At 41.8% G+C, this 23,383-nt stretch overlaps 2 protein-coding genes across 2 annotated transcripts; both read left to right on the forward strand.

The window, feature by feature from the left end:
* Positions 1-1,509: 1,509 nt before the first annotated feature.
* On the forward strand, positions 1,510-13,912 carry prx (periaxin; the record flags this gene model as incomplete). The annotated part of the gene is made up of 7 exons (XM_080531706.1): positions 1,510-1,611; positions 2,703-2,825; positions 8,304-8,463; positions 9,299-9,492; positions 9,642-10,314; positions 10,777-13,762; positions 13,888-13,912. The coding sequence occupies exons 2-7, from the start codon at positions 2,796-2,798 to the stop codon at positions 13,910-13,912; spliced, it is 4,068 nt and encodes a 1,355-aa protein (XP_080387832.1). The 5' UTR covers positions 1,510-1,611; positions 2,703-2,795.
* Positions 13,913-13,970: 58 nt separating this feature from the next.
* LOC308158112 (uncharacterized protein) lies at positions 13,971-20,752 on the forward strand (the record flags this gene model as incomplete). Its single annotated transcript, XM_080531707.1, has 1 exon — positions 13,971-20,752. The coding sequence occupies one exon, from the start codon at positions 13,971-13,973 to the stop codon at positions 20,718-20,720; it is 6,750 nt and encodes a 2,249-aa protein (XP_080387833.1). The 3' UTR covers positions 20,721-20,752.
* Positions 20,753-23,383: the final 2,631 nt, after the last annotated feature.

A 23,383-nucleotide genomic window follows, 5' to 3' on the forward strand; every position in this document is an offset into this window, starting at 1 on the left:
TGCAGATGTGGGCCACAGCGGGCTCTATATAAAGACACTGAGCTATGTGGAACACTCCTGCGCCCTCCCCTCCTCTGGACAGACCAGGGGGTGCTGGAAGGCAGCTGCCTTTTTCACTCACACGTCTGGATCGCAACCGTCATCCTCTATGTTTATTTTTTTTGTAAAGGGGCAATGCATATTAATGAACATTAAAAATGTAAATACGCCAAATTTAGCCAGAAGGCTAATTTTCATCCATAGTCCCTCGCCAGTTATAAAAAGGTTTCCTGAAAAGATAAAATAACATCACAGATTAAAACAATACGTAGCAACGGTAATACTGTACATTCAATAATAAATCATCAAATACGACAGGTAAGGTAATAAGACAGGTCATTAAGTTAAATGGATTTTAGTAGTATGGGCTGTATTCACTAATATTTATTATTGACTTTGCTTGATTCATTTAGTTTTTTCATAGTCTTCTAGGCTTAAACAGGTGGGTATGCCACAATATGTTTATTGCAATATTTCAAAACATTAAGCATGTTATGTTCGATGTACATGTTGTGTCCATGCTGTCAAAGTTTAACCGTCCTGTGAAGGAGTGCCCTGAATCTCAGTAATGTGTTCCCGTGACCTGCTGAGATTCCAGACACCTGACACTGCCCGTACAGGCATGAGAGCTACGCTGACACTGAATACTCTTTACCTTCACAATCAACGCACGCACACACACACACACACACACACACACACACACGGACATGCGCAAACACAGACATATGCACACACACACACATACACACACACACGTGGTCACATGTCCACAAACACACACATACACACACATGGACACATGTACATACACACATATATATATATATATATATATATATATATATATATATATATACATACACACACACACACACTTACACATACCAAGACTGATCAAGAGGTGATCACATGAAGTCAGAATTGTATCACATGGTAGATGAGGGGCTTAGGGGTTTGGGTAGGTTGGCAGGCATTTAAGACCATGGAAAGAATTCCAAGAGTGTCATTCCAATGCATCCCAGTCTGACAACCTCTTCACTAAGGTTGGAAATCCATGTGTATAAAGCTTTCGATAATTATCTGAGACCATTTTCTCTTCATAAATGTTATTGAGAGTTTATTGGTATATAGTTATATTTCAGTCCTGTATGTTGTAACAGTCACATTTATTATATGATTACAATGCAGTAGTGGTGGGTCCATTTGTGCGAGTCCCATTGTATGTTGATGATAATGTTGAATTATGTCTGTCTGTCTTATGACAAGTGCATAATAAGTCAATGACATAACCTCATGTTCTTTTCAGACTCTGACAGAGAATTGGACGAAAGTCATGTTTTTACCCAGGCCAAAGAAGCAGCTGTGAGTAGCCACCATTTTTAACTTTGATCTAGAACACACAACTCTGAGTGTCTGGCAGTGGTATTATTGATTGATCTGCTAAATTGGTGACTGAAACAGGTAAAAGACAAGAGGCGGTCGTCCTCCTCGGACAGGCCTCCCACCGCCCCCCACGCCAACCCTCACCACAGCGCCTCGTCTGATGAGCAGGAGAGCCCAGAGAGAGTGGTGAGTGGATGCTGCTTATCTATTATTATAATTTTTAAAATTATTATTATTTAGAAAAAAACATCCTCAAATCACTAAAGGAAACAAACATCAAACTGTATAGGTCCTCTCTTAATTAGGTACCCAAGTGAAACAAAAGTCTAAGTGTACGTTTTAAAGTGTATTTAAAATACAGATTAAAAGCATAAATAATATACTCAAAATAAAAAGTGTCCTTTATTGTGAAGTCCTTTAAGTGTACTTTTTTGTGTACTTTGCAGAAATATGCTAGTGACACATTATTAACACACTTCGTTTTTAAAATTGCGTCACTCATATTGACATTTCATATGGATATTTTTGGTTGGGGAAATGGAAGTACTGCACAGATATTTTAGTCAGTTAGTTTTTGCATTGAGACATGGTCCCCCTTACCCTCCCCCTAACAGTCCCATGCATTGGGCCAGTGTTTACAACCTGTCCTAGTTCCAAGCACCTGCCCATAGTTTCATAGGAGCCCTTACAAGGGGTCAACTGTTGCGTTCCTCATTGTATGAAAACAGAGACATCCCTGCTGAGCTTGGGCAAATATGAATGAATGTTTATGTGTTGAGAACAGACTAAGGGAAAATGACCTCAGCAGCAGGGTTAAGCTGTGTCATTGTGCTTTAGTGTGTGTAGGGGGTCAGGGATGGCTGCTGCTAGCACACAAACCAGTTGACTGAAACACACACACACACACACACACACACACACACACACTCACAGTATCTCCTTCATTTGGGGTGCAATCCCTCTTAATAACTTGATCGTTAACATTATTATCCAAGAATTAGACTTAATATGTTCAGTATGTGGCGCAGGCTGAAATTGAACCCACAACCGTGGTATTGCCAGACAATACAGAGACCACATAACTACTATTCTTCCTCTTTGTTCCATGGTCCTCTGTGGCTCTGTTGGTAGACCATTGTGCTAACAATGCTTAGGTTGTGGGTTTGATTCCTGCTGGTACCATATATATATTCTGAAAAATGTATGCACTCACTGCAATTTAAGTCGCTTTGGGTAAAACTGTCAGCTAAATGAGATATACTGTATATATGTTTCAGGTTCAGAAGGAGAAACTCCACGCAGAGCTGAAGCAAGTGCTGAGTCTGAAGAGAAGCCATTTGAAAGAGACGTGCCAATTGGCCCAAGCAGAGATGGACTCCTCAGCAGAAGGCCAGGCAGCGGTAAGAGTCAAGAAACAACATCTTTCGATTACAACTAATAATATCACATTAATAAACTCTTGCCCTTTTCTGTCCAATGACGACCAATTTCTGAAAGACTTTTTTTGCTCACGTGCATTCCTAGTGGAAAATAACATCAACATATTTCTATTTTCATTGCCTTATTGGAGTTATGCGACTTACAGTATGTGATGGTGGGGTAGTGGTAGCTTTGACCTAGTGGATAGTGAGATGGACTGGTCATGATCAGAAGGTCATGAGTTCAAATCCCACCTGGGAACACCACCACTAGTGTGTTACGATTAGTCAATGTATTTGGACCCAGGTGCAGAGCAGAACAGAATAGATCGATGCAGGGATATGATTCAAAATAAAGGTACTCTTTATTTGAGCAACATGAATAATAAACCGCACAGTAAGCAATGAAACAAAAGAGGAGAAAGCAAGTCTCAGATGAATGCGTAAATAATAATACAAATCAAAAACAACAAAACAAAAGGGGAGTTGGCTATTGTCTCCCAAAACGCCGTCAATATAATATGGCAATGCAAACTACTTACAATAGTCATAAGGTACTTATCTCCTAGGCACACGAGGAGCGATAAGGCTATGAGGATATTGTTCGTTTACCGGAGTTTTATTAACATAGCACGTGAACCAACGACATACAACACAACAGAGGAAACCGGAAGTACTACTTCACTGTTTACAACACAGGTGGTATACGACATAGCGCCATCCAGGGTAAAAGTACTGTATTACAACACTCCCACTTAATTTTACAATGGCATTAAGTCCCCTTAAATAATATTACAGAGCCGTGCTCTCCTTCACAAAAAATGTCAAGAACAAAATTCTTTAAACAACAACAACAACAAAACTTAACATTGCTTTTACTGGAACTCTTTTTCACATGTTTTTCAAACTTGCTTCCTTTATACATTGCTTTAACTGGAACTCTTTTTCACATGTTTTCAAACTTGCTTTGACTAGGCAGCGTTCGGCGTTCACCTGTCAAGCACAAACAACCACTCTACCTAAACAAAGAAAAGTCCAATCTCTCTCCTAAGATACTCAAACTTCTGTTTCGTCAGTGGCTTGGTAAAGATGTCCGCTTTCATGTCATTTGTTGGACAATATTGCAGTTCTATTTGTCCATTCTGCACACATTCACGGATGTAGTGGTAGCGAATGTCTATGTGTTTAGTCCTGGAGTGGTTCACGGGATTCTTCGCGATTGCGATGGCTCCTTGGTTGTCTTCCAGGATCACTGTGGACGTAGCCTCCACTCCGAGATCACTCAGTAATCGTCTCAGCCAGACACTTTCTTGAGCCGCTTGACTGAGTGCGATGTACTCAGCTTCTGCTGTTGACAGTGCAACGGTTGCCTGTTTCTTGCTGAGCCAGCTCACTGCTCCTCCACCCAGTAGAAATATGTTGCCTGTTGTTGAGCGGCGGTCATCCTGATCACCAGCCCAGTCAGCATCTGCGAATCCGATCAAAGCTCCAGAGTCTGACTGCTCATACTTGAGAGCAAGGTTCACTGTCCCTTTCAAGTATCGAAGTATCCTCTTCACAGCAGTCAGATGTGCAGCATCGGGATTTGCATTGAACTTTGACACAGCACTCACTGCTTGAGCTATGTCTGGTCGTGACTCGTGTGGCCATTGCAGCAAACAGCAGACTTCCTACCATTGACTGATAGGTATGTTGGTGCACTGGCTTACTGACACCATCACTTTTCCTCAATTTGACATTGACATCGGCAGGAGTTGCTACAGGATTTGCATTATCCATTCCATATTTCTGAAGTATGGCTTCAATGTAATGCTTCTGATGAAGGACAACACACTTCTTTTCTTTATCTTGGATCACAGAGATGCCCAGGATATAGGACAGCTCACCCATGTCTTTCATCTTGTAGCGCTCCTTGAGAGCAATTTTCAGCTCGTTCATGCTCTCAGTCGACTCTGTTATCAGAATGAGATCATCCACGTAAACTGCGAGTATCTCAAGTTCTTGCCTTGATCTCACAAACACACAGGGGTCTGATGTGCTCTGTTTGAATCCAATTTCCATCATGAACCCTGTGAAAGCCTTGCTCCAGCAGCGAGGAGACTGCTTCAGTCCATAGATAGATTTCTTCAGTTTGCACACCAGGTGTTCTTGCCCTGGTTTGATGTAGCCCTCTGGTTGCTCCATGTAGATTTCTTCTTCCAGGTGTCCATTAAGGAATGCAGTTACGACATCCATCTGGTGCACATGTAGATTGTTTTGAATAGCAAAGGACAGTAATGTACGAATGGAGGTGAATCGTACCACTGGTGAAAACGTTTCGTCATAGTCAGCACCATACAGCTGTGAGTAGCCCTTGGCGACGAGTCTGCATTTGTATCTCTCCACTCGTCCATCACGATGACGCTTGACTTTGAACACCCATCTTGATCCTACTGCCTTTCTCTCTCTTGGTAAATCCACTAAGTCCCATGTCTCATTTTCCAGCAGCGACTCATATTCCAAATCAGCCGCCTGCTGCCATTCCTTTGCATTAGGACTCACCATTGCTTCTTTCAGTGTGATTGGCTCTGTCACACGACACATATTGGCATGATGATCAACAGTCACTGTATCAGCAAACTCATCATATCCATATCTCCTTGGAGCATTTCTGATTCTGCAGCTTGTTCTGACAGTGCTATCGACAATGACCTCATCATCTTGTGTTTCAATGGTTGTCTCGTTCTCTGAGCAGGGTACTTTTGCTTCCTGTTTCCAGTTGAAGTTTGATTCATCAAAGATGACATCACGACGGATTAGAATCCTCCTTTTCTCTTCATCATACAGGCGATAGCCCTTGGCATTGTTTGCATATCCCACGAAACGAAGCTTCACAGCCTTTTTGTCCAGCTTCCTTCTCTCTTCATCTGGGATATGTGCATAAGCAACACAGCCAAACACCTTCATGTGGCTCATGTCAGGTTTCTTTCCACACCATCTCTTGTAGGGTGTCTCTTGCTTCAGGACAGACGTAGGCAGCCTGTTCTGTATGTAAGCTGCGGTGGCTACAGCCTCTGCCCAGTACATCTTTGGCAACTTAGCATGTGACAGCATGCTTCTAGCTGCTTCAACTAATGTCCTATTCTTCCTTTCTGCAACACCATTTTGCTGTGGTGAGTGAGGTACAGTCATTTCATGGTGGATGCCTTGAGTCTTCAAATATTCTTGAAACTCCTTTGATGTGTACTCACCACCATTGTCTGTTCTCAGTCTTGTGACGCTCTGCCCACACTCATTTGAGAATGTTTTCTCAAATTCCTTGAATTTGTTTAAGACCTCATTCTTCTGTTTCAGAAAGTATACCTTGCAGCATCTTGAATAATCATCAATGAAAGTCACAAAATATTTTGCTCCACTTATAGATTCAGTCTGCATGGGACCACAGACGTCACTATGAATCAGCTGCATCTTGCGTTTGGACCGGATTCCTCCAATCGACTTGTATGGCTTTTTAGCCAGCTTGCCTTCCACACATCCTTCACAGAAGGGAACCTCTTTCTCTGCAGAGAAGTCCACTCCGTTCACCAGATCTTTTAGTTCCTTCAGCTTGGTGGTGTGACCAAGGCGCTGGTGCCACAGGCTGGCTGCTACTGACGCACTATGACAGACAGATGAACTTCCTTCAACATCCAGCTGATATAGCCCGTCAACTCTTTGTGTTCCCATTCCTCGAAGAGTACCATCTTTTCCACGTATGTAACAGCGAGACTTCCTGAACTGTACTGTATTTCCCTTTTTGGTAGCTGCTCCCACTGAGAATAGATTCCCAGATAGCTTCGGAACATACAGCACGTCGTACATTGTGACATTCTTTACTTTACTTAACTTGAAAGTCATTTTCATGTTGACATTTCCAATTCCCAGGGCGTCCACTACCCTGCCGTCACCAAGTTTCACAGACTGTGCTTTTGAGAATTGCTGGTAGTCTTGAAGCACTTCTTTATCACATGTCATGTGCTTTGATGCTCCAGAATCAATTAACCATTCCACCTGTTGTGGTCTGTCGGTCAGGTTTGTCTCTCTGGCTACAAAGGCACTTTCAGATGAATCCTCATCATAGTCACACATCATGCTTTTGGCCTTGTGGGTTTTCTTAAAACTTTTTAAGCTTGGACAGTCACGCTTAATATGGCCTTCTTTCCCACATTTGTAACATCTCCACGTGCTTGGCCTTTCTGCTCCCACTAACTTGGAGTTATCCTGCACATTTCCCCGACATTGTGATGACATGGCTGATGCACCACCTGATGTACCTGATGAGTTAACATTTGCATTCACTCGCTTTTGCTCTTCATTTATTAATGCTTGCTGAACAAACTGCAGTGTCAGATTGTCAATCTTTGTTTCTAGTGCAGTGACAATTGTAGCATAACTTGGTGGCAAGCTACCCAAAAGTGTTACAATTTTGTCTTCTTCTTCAATCACAGCTCCTATTGCTGATAGCTGATCAGTCAACTCCTTCATTTGTTTTAAATGCTCAGTTAAACGGTCTCCTTCCTTCATTTCACATCGGAAATATTTTTTCTTAAGGAACAGTTTGTTTGCCAAAGTGTCTCTCTCAAAATGACCTTTCAGCGTGGTCCACGCCTCTTTGGGAGTCTGACAGCTTGTTATCAGGTATAACTGGGTTGTACTCACATTTAGCGCCACCATAGAGAATGCCTTCTCTTTTCGTTTTGCGAACTCAGCTTGTACTTGTGCGTTAGCATCCGCGGCTAGCGTGTCTGTCTCCGTTAGCATACCCCATAGTCCTTTAGCTTTAAGCAAGTGTTCCAACTGAAACTTCCATGTTGCCCAGTTCTCTGGTCCGCTCAGCCTCTCAATAAACAGCTTATCTTCCATTGTGTAATCCCACAACACTGTTTATATCACACAAATCTCCGTGTAAAAAAAAGCTTTTAGCGTCGACCTGGGCCCATAACCTATTGTTCGTTTACCGGAGTTTTATTAACATAGCACGTGAACCAACGACATACAACACAACAGAGGAAACCGGAAGTACTACTTCACTGTTTACAACACAGGTGGTATACGACATAGCGCCATCCAGGGTAAAAGTACTGTATTACAACAGAGGACACGCACCACACACAACACAACGTAAAGTGAACAACCGACACAGAGGGAAAACACAGGGGGATATAAATAGACCAAGACAATCACTCACAGCTGTTAACAATCACAGACAATTAGGACAGACAGAGAACCAATACACATCAAAGGGGGCGCCAAAGGGTCGCTCAACAGTAGAGCGATCCCCAACCTGACACTAGTGTACCCTTGAGTAAGGCAGCTAGCCCTAAGTTACTCCAGAGAGACTGTCCCTGTAAATCTCTAATTGTAAGTCGCTTTGGATAAAAGCATCTTCTAAATGGTTAAAATGTGATGATGTGGTACTCTTCCTTGGTCTTCACTGTGCAGGAGGAGAACGCTGCCTCAGAGCTGGTGGAGGTGGTGGTGGAGACCGAGGCGGAGGCTGGAGCTAGTGGCTACAGTGTGACAGGTGGAGGGGAGCGAGGCATCTTCGTGAAGGATGTGCTTAAAGACTCCCCAGCAGCCAAGCATCTCAGCCTCCAGCAAGGTAACTGGAAGGAGACATTAGAGTTGGAAGAATTATAAGTTGCTGGATGTTTGTGTGGGTGTTTATTTTGAAAAGAAATGGGAGAGAGGAGGGTAGTAAACTGTACTTCCATATGAATCCATTCCAAATAATGCATAACTTCGGAAAATGCATTCCTTGAAATCGGCTCCTATCTTCCAACTGTATCTGTATCACATTAGTATCGATCTTCACAGGGCCTATTTTTCTTCAAAGGATATTCCCCTCAAAATACAATTTGACATGATTTTCCACTTACCATGGCTGTATTTGGTTAATCCCGACAGTTTTTAAGATAGTTATACAAAAGTATACTTTTACAGTATACTGCATATTGTAGCCATTTTGGGCTTAGACAGTATTACCATAGGCACCTCTTGCTTGGGAAGGAGAGAAAGGTGAAGAGAAAGATGACACTGAATGTTTGAAAATGTATATTTTTAATACAATTATTAGAGAAAACTGTTGAATATGTAGTGAAATTGTATTTTGAGTGGAATATCCCTTTAAGTCTCTCCCTCCTTCCCCCTCCTGCTTCTTCTCAGTCCTTGTGACAATTGTAGTAAGATTGCAGATCCATAGCATGGTTTCATTTATTGTAATTCCATCTACCTATCATGGTCATTGGTCTGCTGTACCTATGAATTATGTGTCAATAAAATATTATCATCGAAATACTTTTATTCCCTTTTCATATCTGTCCTTTCCATTCCAAAATGAGAATCACTACTCTGAGCCTTTGATATTTTCATCCTGTTCTATATTTAAGTTGTGCTCTGCCTATTAACTTGTGTTTGGCTGATTGGTGTTCTTACAGGAGATCAGTTGCTCAGTGCAAGAGTCTACTTTGACAATGTGAAGTATGAGGATGCCCTGAAGATCTTGCAATGTGCAGAGCCTTACAAAGTCTCCTTCTTCTTGAAGAGGACGGTACCTGGCACTGATGTCACCACACATCCTGGAGATGCCCGCGTGGAACTGAAAGGACCCAAAGCCAAGATGCAAAAAATGGTACATTAGGCTATGACAGTATCTGTGCCCTACATAACTGCTGATTTGACAGTGAAATCTGAACCTGAATATGAATACGGCACATTGGTGTAAGATTCATTTGAACTCTGGTCACAGCTGGTTAACCCTTATTTGAATCTGTGTTGCAGAGCGTCAAGAGCATCAAGCCTTTTAAGGTGAAGAAGAAGAGAGGAGGACGTTTTGGACTGAAGAGGCTGAAGGAGAACAAGAAAGGGAAAGCCGGAGAAGACTTAGAGATTGAGGGATCGCCTTCCAGGCTGGAGCCCAGTCCCGTTGATGTGGAGTTTGCCCTCCCCAAATTCAAGCTGAGGAAGGATGGGAAAGCTTCCGTAGAGGGAGCTGGACAGCATGGAGGAGTGGCCGCAGCCGGGAGGAAGAAATCGAAGATCAGGTTTCCTAGGATGAGAGCGAAGGGGGCTGCAGCAGCTACAGTGGGAGTCGACTCAACAAAGCAAGAGGGACAGGCAAATGTGTCCCTGCCGAACGTGTCTGGAGCTAAAGTCAAAGCTAAAGGAAAAGGCCCCAAGTTTGGATTTAATTTCCCCAAAACAAAAAAGACAAAATCGGATCCAGCCTTGTCATTAGGATCCATGGAGCTCAAACCACCTGATGTCAAATTTAGGCCACCCTCAGTGGAATTCAGTTTGCTATCTGGAAACAAGGAAGTTGACTTAAAGCAACTGGAAGTGAAAGAGAAGGAGGGGATAAGGTTTAACCCCCCTGATGTTGAGTTTTCATTAGGAATGCCCTCAGCGAGAGTGGATGCAACTTCACCCAACGTTGAAGGGAAAGGAGAGGGTGGTATTAAAGTTAAGATTCCAAATATTGGGTTTGATAGTCCCAAAGTTGATAGTGAATTCAATGTTGACAGTGGAGACACTAAGATAAGGATGCCAAAGCTGAAATTACCAAAAGTCAGACTTTCCCGTCACTCTGACGAAATTGATGGTGATATGAAGGTTACTGAAGGTGGTGAAAAGACTGGGCTGAAAATGCCAACTATTGACATAACAGCTCCAAAGGTAGATTTAGACTTAACTCTGCCAAAGGGAAAGGGAGGCGTTGAGGGTGAGATTGAGGCACCAGAGGCAAAGATCAAATATGGGGAGGGCCTGAAGGGTGGCATAGAGATATCTCTTCCTAAGCTGGGCATCACCAGCCCTAAGGTAGAGGGAAACATAGAGGGTATAGAAGCCTCAGGGAAAGGTCCAAAGATTAAAATGCCAACTGTTGACATTTCTTTACCAAAAGGAAAGGGTTCAGAGGATGTCTCACTCCCTGGGATAAAAACAGGGCTGTCTGGAATTAAAATGCCAGCCATTGACATATCTGTGCCTGACATCGATTTGCAACTGGACACAGGGCATAGAGTGCCAGACGAGGTGGAGGGACCCTGTTTTAAGGGGCCGAACATCTCCATGCCAAAACTTGACATCTCATTACCAAACATTGGATCATCTGATGTGGATGTTGAACGTCTGGATATGGGGGAAGGGAGGACGTTTAAAATGCCAGCTTTCGACATTTCTCTTCCAAAAATCAAGTCGCCAGAGGGTGACATGACTCTAGAAGGACCTGAAGTCAAAGGCGGGTTCCATATGCCAAAAGTAGACATTTTACTTCCAAAAGGTAAAACAGAGGGAGATATTGACATTGAAGCAGATGGCAGTAAAGGAGGCAAGTTCCACATGCCAACATTTGACATTTCTCTCCCAAAAATTAAGACAACTGATGGTGATGTTAATTTGCAGGGACCTGAAATTATAAGCGGAAAATTTGAGATGCCCCAAATCGATATTTCATTACCAAAAGGAAAAATTGAAAGAGAAACAGTCATTGAGGGGCATTCTGGGAAAGGAGGCAAATTTAAAATGCCTTCATTTGATATTTCCTTGCCAAAAATGAAGCATCCAGAAGGTGACATCAATTTGGAGGGACCTGAAATAAAGGGTGGTAAAATTCAAATGCCAAGTCTTGATATATCTCTGCCAAAAGGAAAAGCAGAGGGGGGCATTGAAATTGATGGACATTCTGGAAAAGGAGGCAAATTCAAATTGCCCTCACTTGACATGTCTCTTCCTAAAATGAAGACACCAGGAGGGGAAGTCGACATCGAGGGACCCGAGGTCAAGGGAGGAAAGTTTCATATGCCCACAGTTGACATTTCCCTCCCTAAAGGGAAAGCAGAGGGTGATATCAATGTTGAAGGTGATGCAGGAGCAGGAAGGAAGTTTCACATGCCCACTATTGACTTTTCTCTTCCAAAAATGAGGTCGTCAGGAGCAGAAGTGGAAATAGAGGGACCTGAAGTCAAAGGGGGAAACTTCCACATGCCACAAATAGACTTTTCACTTCCCAAAGGAAAAGGAGAGATTGATACTGAGGGAATGTCTGGAAAAGGGGGACATTTCCAAATGCCAAAACTTGATATCTCTCTTCCCAAAATGAAGTCACCAGAAGGTGACATAGAATTATCAGGACCTGATTTGAAAGGCGGCAAATGTCATATGCCCACAATTGATATTTCTCCCCCAAAAGGGAAACTAGAGGGAGATATCAACCATGGCAGTAAGGGAGGGAAGTTTAAGATGCCCAAGTTTGACATCTCTCTACCAAAGAAGAAGTTACCACAGGCTGAAGTCAAAATAGAGGGGCCTGAGGTCAAAGGTGGAAAGTTTCACTTGCCCAAGATGGATATTTCTCTTCCAAAAGGAAAAATGGAAGGAGGTGCTGAAGTTAAAGGTCATACCAGCAAAGGAGGCAAGTTTCACATGCCCTCACTTGATATTGCTCTTCCAAAAATTAAACTCCCTGAAGGTGAAGTCAACACAGACACTCCTGAAGTCAAGGGTGGAACGTTTGAAATGCCAAAGATTGATATTTCACTTCCAAAGGTAAAAACAGAGGGGGAAATTAACATTGAAGGACCTGAAGTGAAAGGGCGGAAGTTTCACATGCCAACAATTGATATTTCCCTTCCTAAAGGAAAGGGTGAAATTGAAACTGAAGGACATGTTGGAAAAGCTGGCAAATTCCAAATGCCAGCATTCGATATATCACTACCAAAAATTAAGATACCAGAGGATGAAGCCAGTCTTGAAGGCCCTGAAGTCAAAGGGGGGAAGTTTCAAATGCCAACAATAGATATTTCTCTTCCAAAAGGAAAAATGGAAGGAGATGTTGAAGCTAAGGGACATAGCAAAGGAGGCAAGTTTCATATGCCCTCACTTGATATTTCCCTCCCTAAAGGAAAAGCAGCAGGTGATATCAATGTTGAAGGAGATGCAGGAGCAGGAGGCAAATTGCATATGCCCACTATTGACTTTTCCCTTCCAAAAATTAAGTTACCAGAGGGTGAAGTTGAGGTAGAAGGTCCTGAAGCCAAAGGTGGAAAGTTTGAGATGCCAAAGATTGATATTTCACTTCCAAAAGGAAAAACAGTGGGGGGAATTGAAATGGAAGGACATTCTGGAAAAGGAGGTGGAAAGTTTCAAATGCCCAGGTTTGATGTATCCTTACCAAAACTGAAGCCAAAAGAGGGTGAAGTTGACATAGAGGGACCCGAGGTCAAAGGAGGAAAGTTTCATATGCCCACGATTGACATTTCTCTACCTAAAGGAAAAGTGGAGGGTGATATCAATGCTGAAGGAGATGCAGGAGCAGGGGGGAAGTTTCAAATGCCCAAATTTGACATGTCATTACCCAAAATTAAGCTCTCTAAGGGTGAAGTCGAGGGTCCTGAAGTCAAAGGTGGAAAGTTTGAAATGCCAAAGATTGACCTCTCACTTCCTAAAATAAAAACAGAGGCAGAGGTGGACATTGAAGGACATTCTGGAAAAGGAGGGAAGTTTCACATGCCCACACTTGATGTATCGCTACCAAAAATGAAGTTTCCTGAGGGTGATTTAGAAGTGGAGGGACCCGAACTGAAAGGCAGCAAAATGAATATGCCCTCTGTTGATATTTCCCTTCCAAAAGGAAAAATAGAGGGTAATTTTGAGGCTGAGGGGCATGGCAGCAAAGGGGGGAAGTTTCATATGCCCTCACTTGATATTTCTCTTCCAAAAATTAAGTCAAAAGAAATCAACATCGAAGGACCTGAGGTCAAAGGAGGAAAGTTTCAAATGCCCACGATGGACATGTCATTACCAAAAATGAAACTCCCCAAGGGTGATGTCAAAGCAGAAGGCCCTGAGGTCAAAGGTGGAAAGTTTGAAATGCCAGACATTGATATCTCACTTCCCAAAAAGTCAGGACATGGTGAAATAGAGGTGGATACTTCTGTCAAAAAAAGTGGTGGGTTACACATGCCATCTCTTGATATTAGCGTACCAACATTTGACCTTGATTTAAGCCTACCTGGTGGCCATAAAGACGCAAGCTCCACAAAGGATATTAGCAGTCCTGACTCTTCTGCAAGCTTCGACATGCCTGGTGTCCATTTGAAAATGCCCACCATGCCAAAATTTGAAATTGAAGGTAAAGATGACATGGACATTAACCTCAAAGGCGGTATCACAAAACCAAAAGTGAAAGCTCAGGGTGTGGAAGTTGAAGCATGTGGACAAGAAGGTATGAGTGGAACCATCAAGTTACCTAATGTTAAACTACCAACAGTGGACATATCTGCCCCGAAGGTGGACTTGGACTTTGGTCTCTCCAAAGCTAAAGGAGATGATAGGGAAGAGATGGAGCTACTGAAAGCGGAGGGCGGGAGGCCATCCTCTGGAGCAAGTTTTGACTTACCAGATGTGTCTCTCAAAATGCCCAAATTTTCTCTCCCTAAATTTGGTGGAAAGTCTAAGAGTGGAGGCATTGAACTAGAGGGACATATCCCACAACCAGATATAAAAATCAGTCCGCCACAAGTGGAAGGTAAAGGCAGAGCACCATCAGTTGTAATAGATGGTGTAAAAGTAAAAGGCAAGGTTAAAAAGCCCAAAATGAAAATGCCCACTTTTGGACTATCTAAAAAAGATTCAGATCTATCAAAAGACATCGACATCAAAACAAAAAAGGGGAAAATTGACATCTCAAAGCCAGGTATCCACATAGAAAGTCCTGAAGACAAAGCAAAATATAAGCTTAAATTCCCTAAGTTTAAAAAGTCTAAAGGTAAATTACCAGAGGGTGAGATAGATGCCTCACTGGATAGTGGAATAGAAGGAAGTAATAGCTTTCATGCACCGGATGTCACAATCAAAATGCCTAAATTCTCCATGCCAAGGTTTGGGTCAAAGGACACAGACATCGATGCTGATATAGATGCCAAAGGGAAGGTCAAAATGCCATCATTGGAGATCTCATTGTCTGGTGCCAAGATACCAGAGCGAGAAGTGTTACTCCCCAAAGCTGAGGTGGATGTGTCTGAGGCTGATATAAGAGGTTATGAAGGAAACTTGAAGATCCCCAAAATGCCAAGTATTGACATATCAGCACCAAAAATAGATCTTGATATAGCTCTGCCAAAAGTCAAACATGAAACAAGAATTGAGGGGGAGGGAGGCAAATTCAAAATGCCAAATATCAAAATGCCAGATGTTGATATATCACTACCAAAAGGAGGAATTGGTGATGTTGATGCACCTGAATTGCACATCGAGGGGGAGGGAGGCAAATTAAAAATGCCCAAAATTGAAATGCCGAATGTTGATATATCACTTCCAAAAGGTAGAGGTGGAGAGATCGAAGGACCAGAAATGGAAATTAAAGGAGAGGGTGGCAAATTCAAAATGCCAGGTTTCAAAATGCCAAAAGTGGAGATGTCATTTCCAAAAGGAAAATTTGGAAATATTCATGCACCAGATATGGAGATTGATGGGAAAGGAGGAAAATTCAAGATGCCACATCTTAAAATGCCAGATATTGACATTTCACTTCCAAAAGGAAAATCTGGAGAATTTGATGGACCAGAGATGGAACTTGAAGGAGAGGGAGGGAGATTCAAAATGCCAAGTGTAGACATATCACTTCCAAAAGGACAATCTGGAGAAATCAGTGCGCCAGATATGGAGATTGAGGGAAAGGGAGGAAAATTCAAGATGCCACATCTTAAAATGCCAGATATTGATATATCACTTCCAAAAGGAAGAGGTGGAGAGATTGAAGGACCAGAGATGGAAATTAAAGGAGAGGGTGGTAAATTCAAAATGCCAGGTTTCAAAATGCCTAAGGTAGACATGTCATTGCCAAAAGGAAAATCCGGAAATATTGATGCACCGGATATGGAGATTGACGGAGAGGGAGGAAAATTTAAGATGCCTCATATGAAATTACCCAATTTTGATATATCACTTCCGAAAGGAAGAGGTGGAGAGATTGAAGAACCAGAAATGGACATTAAAGGAGAGGGTGGTAAATTTAAAATGCCAGGCTTCAAAATGCCAAAGGTAGACATGTCATTGCCAAAAGGAAAATCCGGAAATATTGATGCACCAGATATGGAGATTGATGGGAAGGGAGGAAAATTCAAGATGCCACATCTAAAAATGCCAGATATTGACATTTCACTTCCAAAAGGAAAATCTGGAGAATTTGATGGACCAGAGATGGAACTTGAAGGAGAGGGAGGGAGATTCAAAATGCCAAGTGTAGACATATCACTTCCAAAAGGACAATCTGGAGAAATCAGTGCGCCAGATATGGAGATTGAGGGAAAGGGAGGAAAATTCAAGATGCCACATCTTAAAATGCCAAATATTGATATATCCCTTCCAAAAGGAAGAGGTGGAGAGATTGAAGGACCAGAGATGGAAATTAAAGGAGAGGGTGGTAAATTCAAAATGCCAGGTTTCAAAATGCCAAAGGTAGACATGTCATTGCCAAAAGGAAAATCCAGGAATATTGATGCACCAGATATGGAGATTGATGGGAAGGGAGGAAAATTCAAGATGCCACATCTAAAAATGCCAGATATTGACATTTCACTTCCAAAAGGAAAATCTGGAGAATTTGATGGACCAGAGATGGAACTTGAAGGTGAGGGAGGGAGATTCAAAATGCCAAGTGTAGACATATCACTTCCAAAAGGACAATCTGGAGAAATCAGTGCACCAGAAATGGAGATTGGGGGAAAGGGAGGAAAATTCAAGATGCCACATCTTAAAATGCCAGATATTGATATATCACTTCCAAAAGGAAGGGGTGGAGAGATTGAAGGACCAGAGATGGAAATTAAAGGAGAGGGTGGTAAATTCAAAATGCCAGGGTTCAAAATGCCAAAGGTAGACATGTCATTGCCAAAAGGAAAATCCGGAAATATTGATACACCGGATATGGAGATTGACGGAGAGGGAGGAAAATTGAAAATGCCTCACATGAAATTGCCCAATTTTGATATATCACTTCCAAAAGGAAGAGGTGGAGAGATTGAAGGACCAGAGATGGAAATTAAACGAGAGGGTGGTAAATTTAAAATGCCAGGCTTCAAAATGCCAAAGGTAGACATATCATTGCCAAAAGGAAAATCCGGAAATATTGATGCACTGGATATGGAGATTGATGGAAAGGGAGGAAAATTCAAAATGCCACATGTAAAAATGCCAGATATTGACATTTCACATCCAAAAGGAAAATCTGGAGAATTTGATGGACCAGAGATGGAACTTGAAGGAGAGGGAGGGAGATTCAAAATGCCAAGTGTAGACATATCACTTCCAAAAGGACAATCTGGAGAAATCAGTGCGCCAGACATGGAGATTGAGGGAAAGGGAGGAAAATTCAAGATGCCACATCTTAAAATGCCAAATATTGATATATCCCTTCCAAAAGGAAGAGGTGGAGAGATTGAAGGACCAGAGATGGAAATTAAAGGAGAGGGTGGTAAATTCAAAATGCCAGGATTCAAAATGCCAAAGGTAGACATGTCATTGCCAAAAGGAAAATCTGGAAATATTGATGCACCAGATATGGAGATTGATGGGAAGGGAGGAAAATTCAAGATGCCACATCTAAAAATGCCAGATATTGACATTTCACTTCCAAAAGGAAAATCTGGAGAGTTTGATGGACCAGAGATGGAACTTGAAGGAGAGGGAGGGAGATTCAAAATGCCAAGTGTAGACATATCACTTCCAAAAGGACAATCTGGAGAAATCAGTGCGCCAGATATGGAGATTGAGGGAAAGGGAGGAAAATTCAAGATGCCACATCTTAAAATGCCAGATATTGATATATCCCTTCCAAAAGGAAGAGGTGGAGAGATTGAAGGACCAGAGATGGAAATTAAAGGAGAGGGTGGTAAATTCAAAATGCCAGGTTTCAAAATGCCAAAGGTAGACATATCATTGCCAAAAGGAATATCCGGAAATATTGATGCACCGGATATGGAGATTGACAGAGAGGGAGGAAAATTGAAAATGCCTCATATGAAATTGCCCAATTTTGATATATCCCTTCCAAAAGGAGGAGGTGGAGAGATTGAAGGACCAGAGATGGAAATTAAAGGAGAAGGTGGTCAATTCAAAATGCCAGGCTTCAAAATGCCAAAAGTAGACATGTCATTGCCAAAAGGAAAATCCGGAAATATTGATGCACCAGATATGGAGATTGATGGAAAGGGAGGAAAATTCAAGATGCCACATCTTAAAATGCCAGATATTGACATTTCACTTCCAAAAGGAAAATCTGGAGAATTTGATGGACCAGAGATGGAACTTGAAGGAGTGGGAGGGAGATTCAAAATGCCAAGTGTAGACATATCACTTCCAAAAGGACAATCTGGAGAAATCAGTGCGCCAGAAATGGAGGGGGAGGGAGGAAAATTCAAGATGCCACACATCAAAATGCCAAATATTGATATATCCCTTCCAAAAGGAAGAGGTGGAGCAATTGAAGGACCAGAGATGGAAATTAAAGGAGAGGGTGGCAAATTCAAAATGCCAGGTTTCAAAATGCCAAAGGTAGACATGTCATTGCCAAAAGGCAAATCCAGAAATATTGATACACCAGATATGGAGATTGACGGAGAGGGAGGAAAGTTGAAGATGCCTTATATAAAATTGCCCAATGTTGATATATCACTACCAAAAGGTAGATGTGGAGATATTGTTGCACCCGAAATTGAAATTGAACGAGAGGGAGGTCGATTTACAATGCCAGAAATCAAGCTGCCAAAGATGGATATATCAATGGGAACAGAAAGGTCTGGAATTAATGATGTCGAAATCAAACAACCAAGCGCTGAGGGAGAAGCAAAGCTCAAAATGCCCTCCATTGGCTTGCCAAAGTTTACAACTCCGAATCTTGACCTGGACACAACTGTTGGAAAATCTAAACACGGTGCAGAGAAAAGTGGCTCACATGCAGATGGACACCATTGGGCTATGCCAACAATAGACATTAAGGCCCCAAAAGGAGATCTGGAGTTGGATATAGGCTCACACAAAGGGGAGGGAAAGAAGGATAGAAAAACTATAGAGTTGCCTGACTTAGACCTCAATACCTCCGGTAGCAAAGTCAAGGGGCCAAAAATCAAAGGCACCAAATTCAAAATTGGAATGCCAAAAATGAAGAATTCTGGAGATCAAGTATTAGACGCAGACACCAAGAAACCTGTCAAAGAGAATGAGGGGGTGAGTGGTCGATTTAAAATCAAGAAGACAAAGCTTGGCAAAGGTGCTATCGACCTCCCAGATGCAGAGGCTAGCGGTTCAGTGTTGCCTCATATCTCCCTGCCAGATATAGGCTTCTCAGTATCTAAAGGAGCTTCTGAACACCAAGAGGATGAATTACATGGCCCAGAGATAAGTGCCAAACTGCCTAAATTCAAACTCCCTGATGTGGAGATCTCAGGTCCATCAATAACAGGCCACGGTGAAGCCAACATTAACAACAAACATCCAGAAGACAACGAGCAGTTTAAACTTCAAATGCCAAAAGTTACTTTACCCATTGTAGAGATAAAAAACAAACAAGGCTCAGCTGAGCCTACTGGCACAGAGGGTAGCATAGATATTGGATTCACATCACGTAAGCTTGAAATCAAAGCCCCCAAAATCCCAGAATTAGACTTTGATATCGGATCAACCCAGTATGGGGATGAGGACGTGGTCACGAGTAAGAGCCAGAAAATCAAAATACCGAAGTTTGGGGTGGCTTTGCCCTCTATCTCTTCACCTGAAGCTAGAATACACACCAAAGACTCAGAGGTTGAATATGAAGGTCCTAGAATGCCCAAAGTAAAGAAAGCTGTATTTGTTTTGGTGAAGCCCGAAACAGACCAGTCAAGCATGTCGACCAGTTTCTCAGAAGGTGAGGCAAGTGTGGAGTCTGGAGAGGCCAAGATAAAGATGCCAAAGATTAACATTAAGCCAGCATTTGGAAAATCTGTCTCTAAAGAAAGGGATGCTGCTCTGAGCGTAGAGGGAGATGTGGAAGGAGATGAGAAGTCAAGGGGAGGAAAGCTTAAAATGCCCAAAGTCACCTTCTCCCCAGGCAAGACAGGCTCATTTGATGTATCCCTAAAAGGTGAAGGGTCAAGGTCCAGTTTCAATGGTGACGAAGATCCAACATTCCAGAATGGGTCTAAGGACGATAAAACTAAGTTTTGTAAGATCAAACTGCCAAAAGTAGTGTTCTCCTCACCATATTCAAAAATCAGCAGTGGAGAGGAAGACACAGACATGAGTGCCAAGCTTGTCAAGGAGTCATCAGGAAATGAGGAAGAAAGCAAGGTGATCAAGGTGAAATCAGGAAAAATATCCTTCCCTGGTTTTAAGAAGACAGCAAAGAGTGAAGAGGAAACTCAAGGAAATGTGGTGTCCTCCAAGGCCAGGACAGAAATGCTAGACCGGGATAGTTCAGAATCACCAACGCCTGGGTATGCTCTTGGCTTTGTCTCAGGGTATTCTAAGTGGCAGGGCGAAGCTGAAACCAGTAAGGAAATGGAAAATGAAGACAAGGAGCAGTCAACCTGGTTCAAGGTCCCCAAGTTCAACCTGAAACCCCATTCAACAGGAATCCTCCACATCACTCCGGAAGGTTCTCCACGTGCCAGCAGATCCTCCCTTCAGCAACAGTTTGAAGACGAGGCCTCCGGTACCTTCCGGCTCCAGGTGGCAAGTTCAGGGTTCCAGGAGGTGTCTGAGGAACACATCACCACGTCCAAGGAAGGAGCGGTTACTATGGTGACAAAGACGTCAAAGCTCACAGTAACGGAGACCAGGACGGGTAAAGCCCAAACTTCCACATCACAATGGAATTGCTGAAGTTGGCTGGCCAGAGAAAGTAATATATTTCCCCCCCCCCTGTCCTTTTTTTCATTTATATGTGACCACTGTTTTTGTTACTGTTCCATGTTGTTGTTTTCTATTTAGTTATCATCTTTAATGGTTTTACTGGCTTCAATCTGAATGTACACAATGTCAATTGATTATTTATTGTTAATATTTGTTTTCCTAAAAAATACCACTTTTTGATTTGAACAATTTTCACTGCCTTCCTATTTGATTTATCAACATAGCGTTGGGCATGATTTTATTGGTATTACACTGAAAGTATAGTACATTCAAAACAATTAACACCAAAGCAATATTTTTGTAAATACATTTACATATTTGGCTGTTTACACTAAGTAGCCCTTTATTGAACATGTAATTATTTTCATATTACTGACAATAGGAATAGAAATAAGGACACTTGTGAACTATGCCCATGTCTGTGAGGCTTTAAGGATGGTGTGAGCTTAATGGTTTTATTATTGACTTTTCTCTTTTTTAATATATCAGATATGTTTTTTTTGTTTTGTTTTTTTGTAATTACACCATACATAGAACTGTAAGATTAAAGACTGCTACAATACTATGTATTTCAACACTCTCTATGAGAATCCAGATAACGTGGCAATACCTAGCGAATGAGGAAACCATTTAATATAAAGCCATGGTCTAAAGAAACAAGAAAGTGTCCTCACTATTGAAATGTTACAAAAATCAATGCAAACTATTTTGGACAAAACCATTTATCTTCTAGACCTTTCTACCACATCTCCATTGAGAATGTTTTTTTTTTTTTTTGGGGTGAGTTAGATAGAATGAACAAAGGTGTGCCTAACTGCATGGGAAGAGTCTCAGCAATCCTCTGTCAAACAAGTTTACAACGTTTTCATTAACCATATTAAATGCCTATGTTGGAGGTGAAAATTTGTGATAACCATTTAGAATAGTTCATGACAAGGAGATAATGCTCAGATAACACAGTTGAACAGTATTTATAGAGATTTTTTACAAATACCTTTCAAACCTTTTTTTCTTTCAGGCTTTACATTTAGCAGTTTTCAAAGCAAGGTGTTATACAAATGACATTAGATAGGGTATTGTTAAAGAGATCATATCAATAAACTATAATATTCCTAATAAAAAATAAAACATATTTTGTGTTTTTCTTTCATTGATTTACTTCTGGTCCCTCAATTTCAAATATCCACATCAAGTGAACTCGAAACATTTCAGCAAGATATGCCACTAGAGCTTGTTGTTCTTATATTATAATTAAATGTAAAGAATAGTAGTTCTTGAGTGCGTCCCGTTCATCCACATTACATTTTTATGTTTATATTATTGAAGGCCGTCACCCTTGTAAGTACGTTCAAAAGACGTCTTAAAAGGTTTGGTGACAATATGAAAAGACATAATTCCATAGTAAACTCAGTTATGGCAAACAGCGCCCTCTTCTGTCAAATCGCCTACAGTACATCTGGCACAATGAAATCATAGAGTTTCAATGCATATCATGACTCATAGCAAGGTATTGTCCTTTGCAAACATCATCACCAGTATTTTCACTACAACATTTCCTCAAGCTGAGAAATGGATACATGAATGGATTTGTGTGCTAGCTAGCACTCTCGAGAACTGTCATATTGTGAAGGGCTACACTTGAGATTTCTTATTTCACTTACAATGATGTGGCCTATACTGTGAAGAGAGAGAAAGGCGTAAGTGCCCCATTGCAATTTACAGATTGCTACGGTGTTATTATCAATTCTCTTCATATTCTCTTCATACAGTAGTTTCCTAATCATGCACAATCCTAGAAGATGATTTTACCCAAAATAATATTTATATCACCTACTGTCATATGATTGAGTGCATACTGTACATACATAGCCTACATACATTCTGAAGCTGTGAGATTGTACAAGGTCTCCGTTGGTGTGCCATTAGATAGGCCTATTTATGCGGTTGCGATCATTGGTGGGTGAGTGGCACGTTTTTCTATTGTGTGAGTCTACTCGATCTTTTTACTCACGAGTACAGTGATGCGGTGCTGCTGCGTGTGGGGGTGAGTGGGATGCTAAATAGCCTGCCGACATTCTAGAAGACGAGCGCACGCATTGTAGGCTGCTGCGGTAAGGATGCGTCTGCTTGGTGATTTGGATGGGATGAACGTAGGGTGAATGGTCACGGGAAAATATGCTTTTATTTCCATAAACGTTTTGACGTCGTTGCGGCCAGAAGGGACCTTTTCCACCTGTAAATCTATTGATAACAGTCTACTGACACAGAAGCTGGTGCTGTAGGCCGACACTGAGGAGGTCGTGTTTGGGGGTGCCGTATCCGACAAAAAGGAGCCCGCTGCGAATAACATAAAAGGAAGGCTAATATATTCAGGGTTGAGATATCAACACGCATAGACACTAATGCATTATATTATCCAGCTCGGAAAGACTTCACACGCAGTATGATCAGGTAAGAAAACCAAGCGAATGATAAATTCATAGGGCAGTGGTGATAGTAATTTGGATGCGTCCTTTTTAGGACAAAATCTTATTGCTATACTGTACCTTGAGTCGAGATTATAATCGTAGCCTATTGTCTGAATAGGCACATTTAAATACTGGAAACATATAGTCGGCTAGACGACATTTAAT

Source organism: Nansenia antarctica (assembly GCF_963989245.1).
Source record: "Nansenia antarctica genome assembly, chromosome: 5".
Lineage (NCBI taxonomy): Eukaryota > Metazoa > Chordata > Actinopteri > Argentiniformes > Microstomatidae > Nansenia > Nansenia antarctica.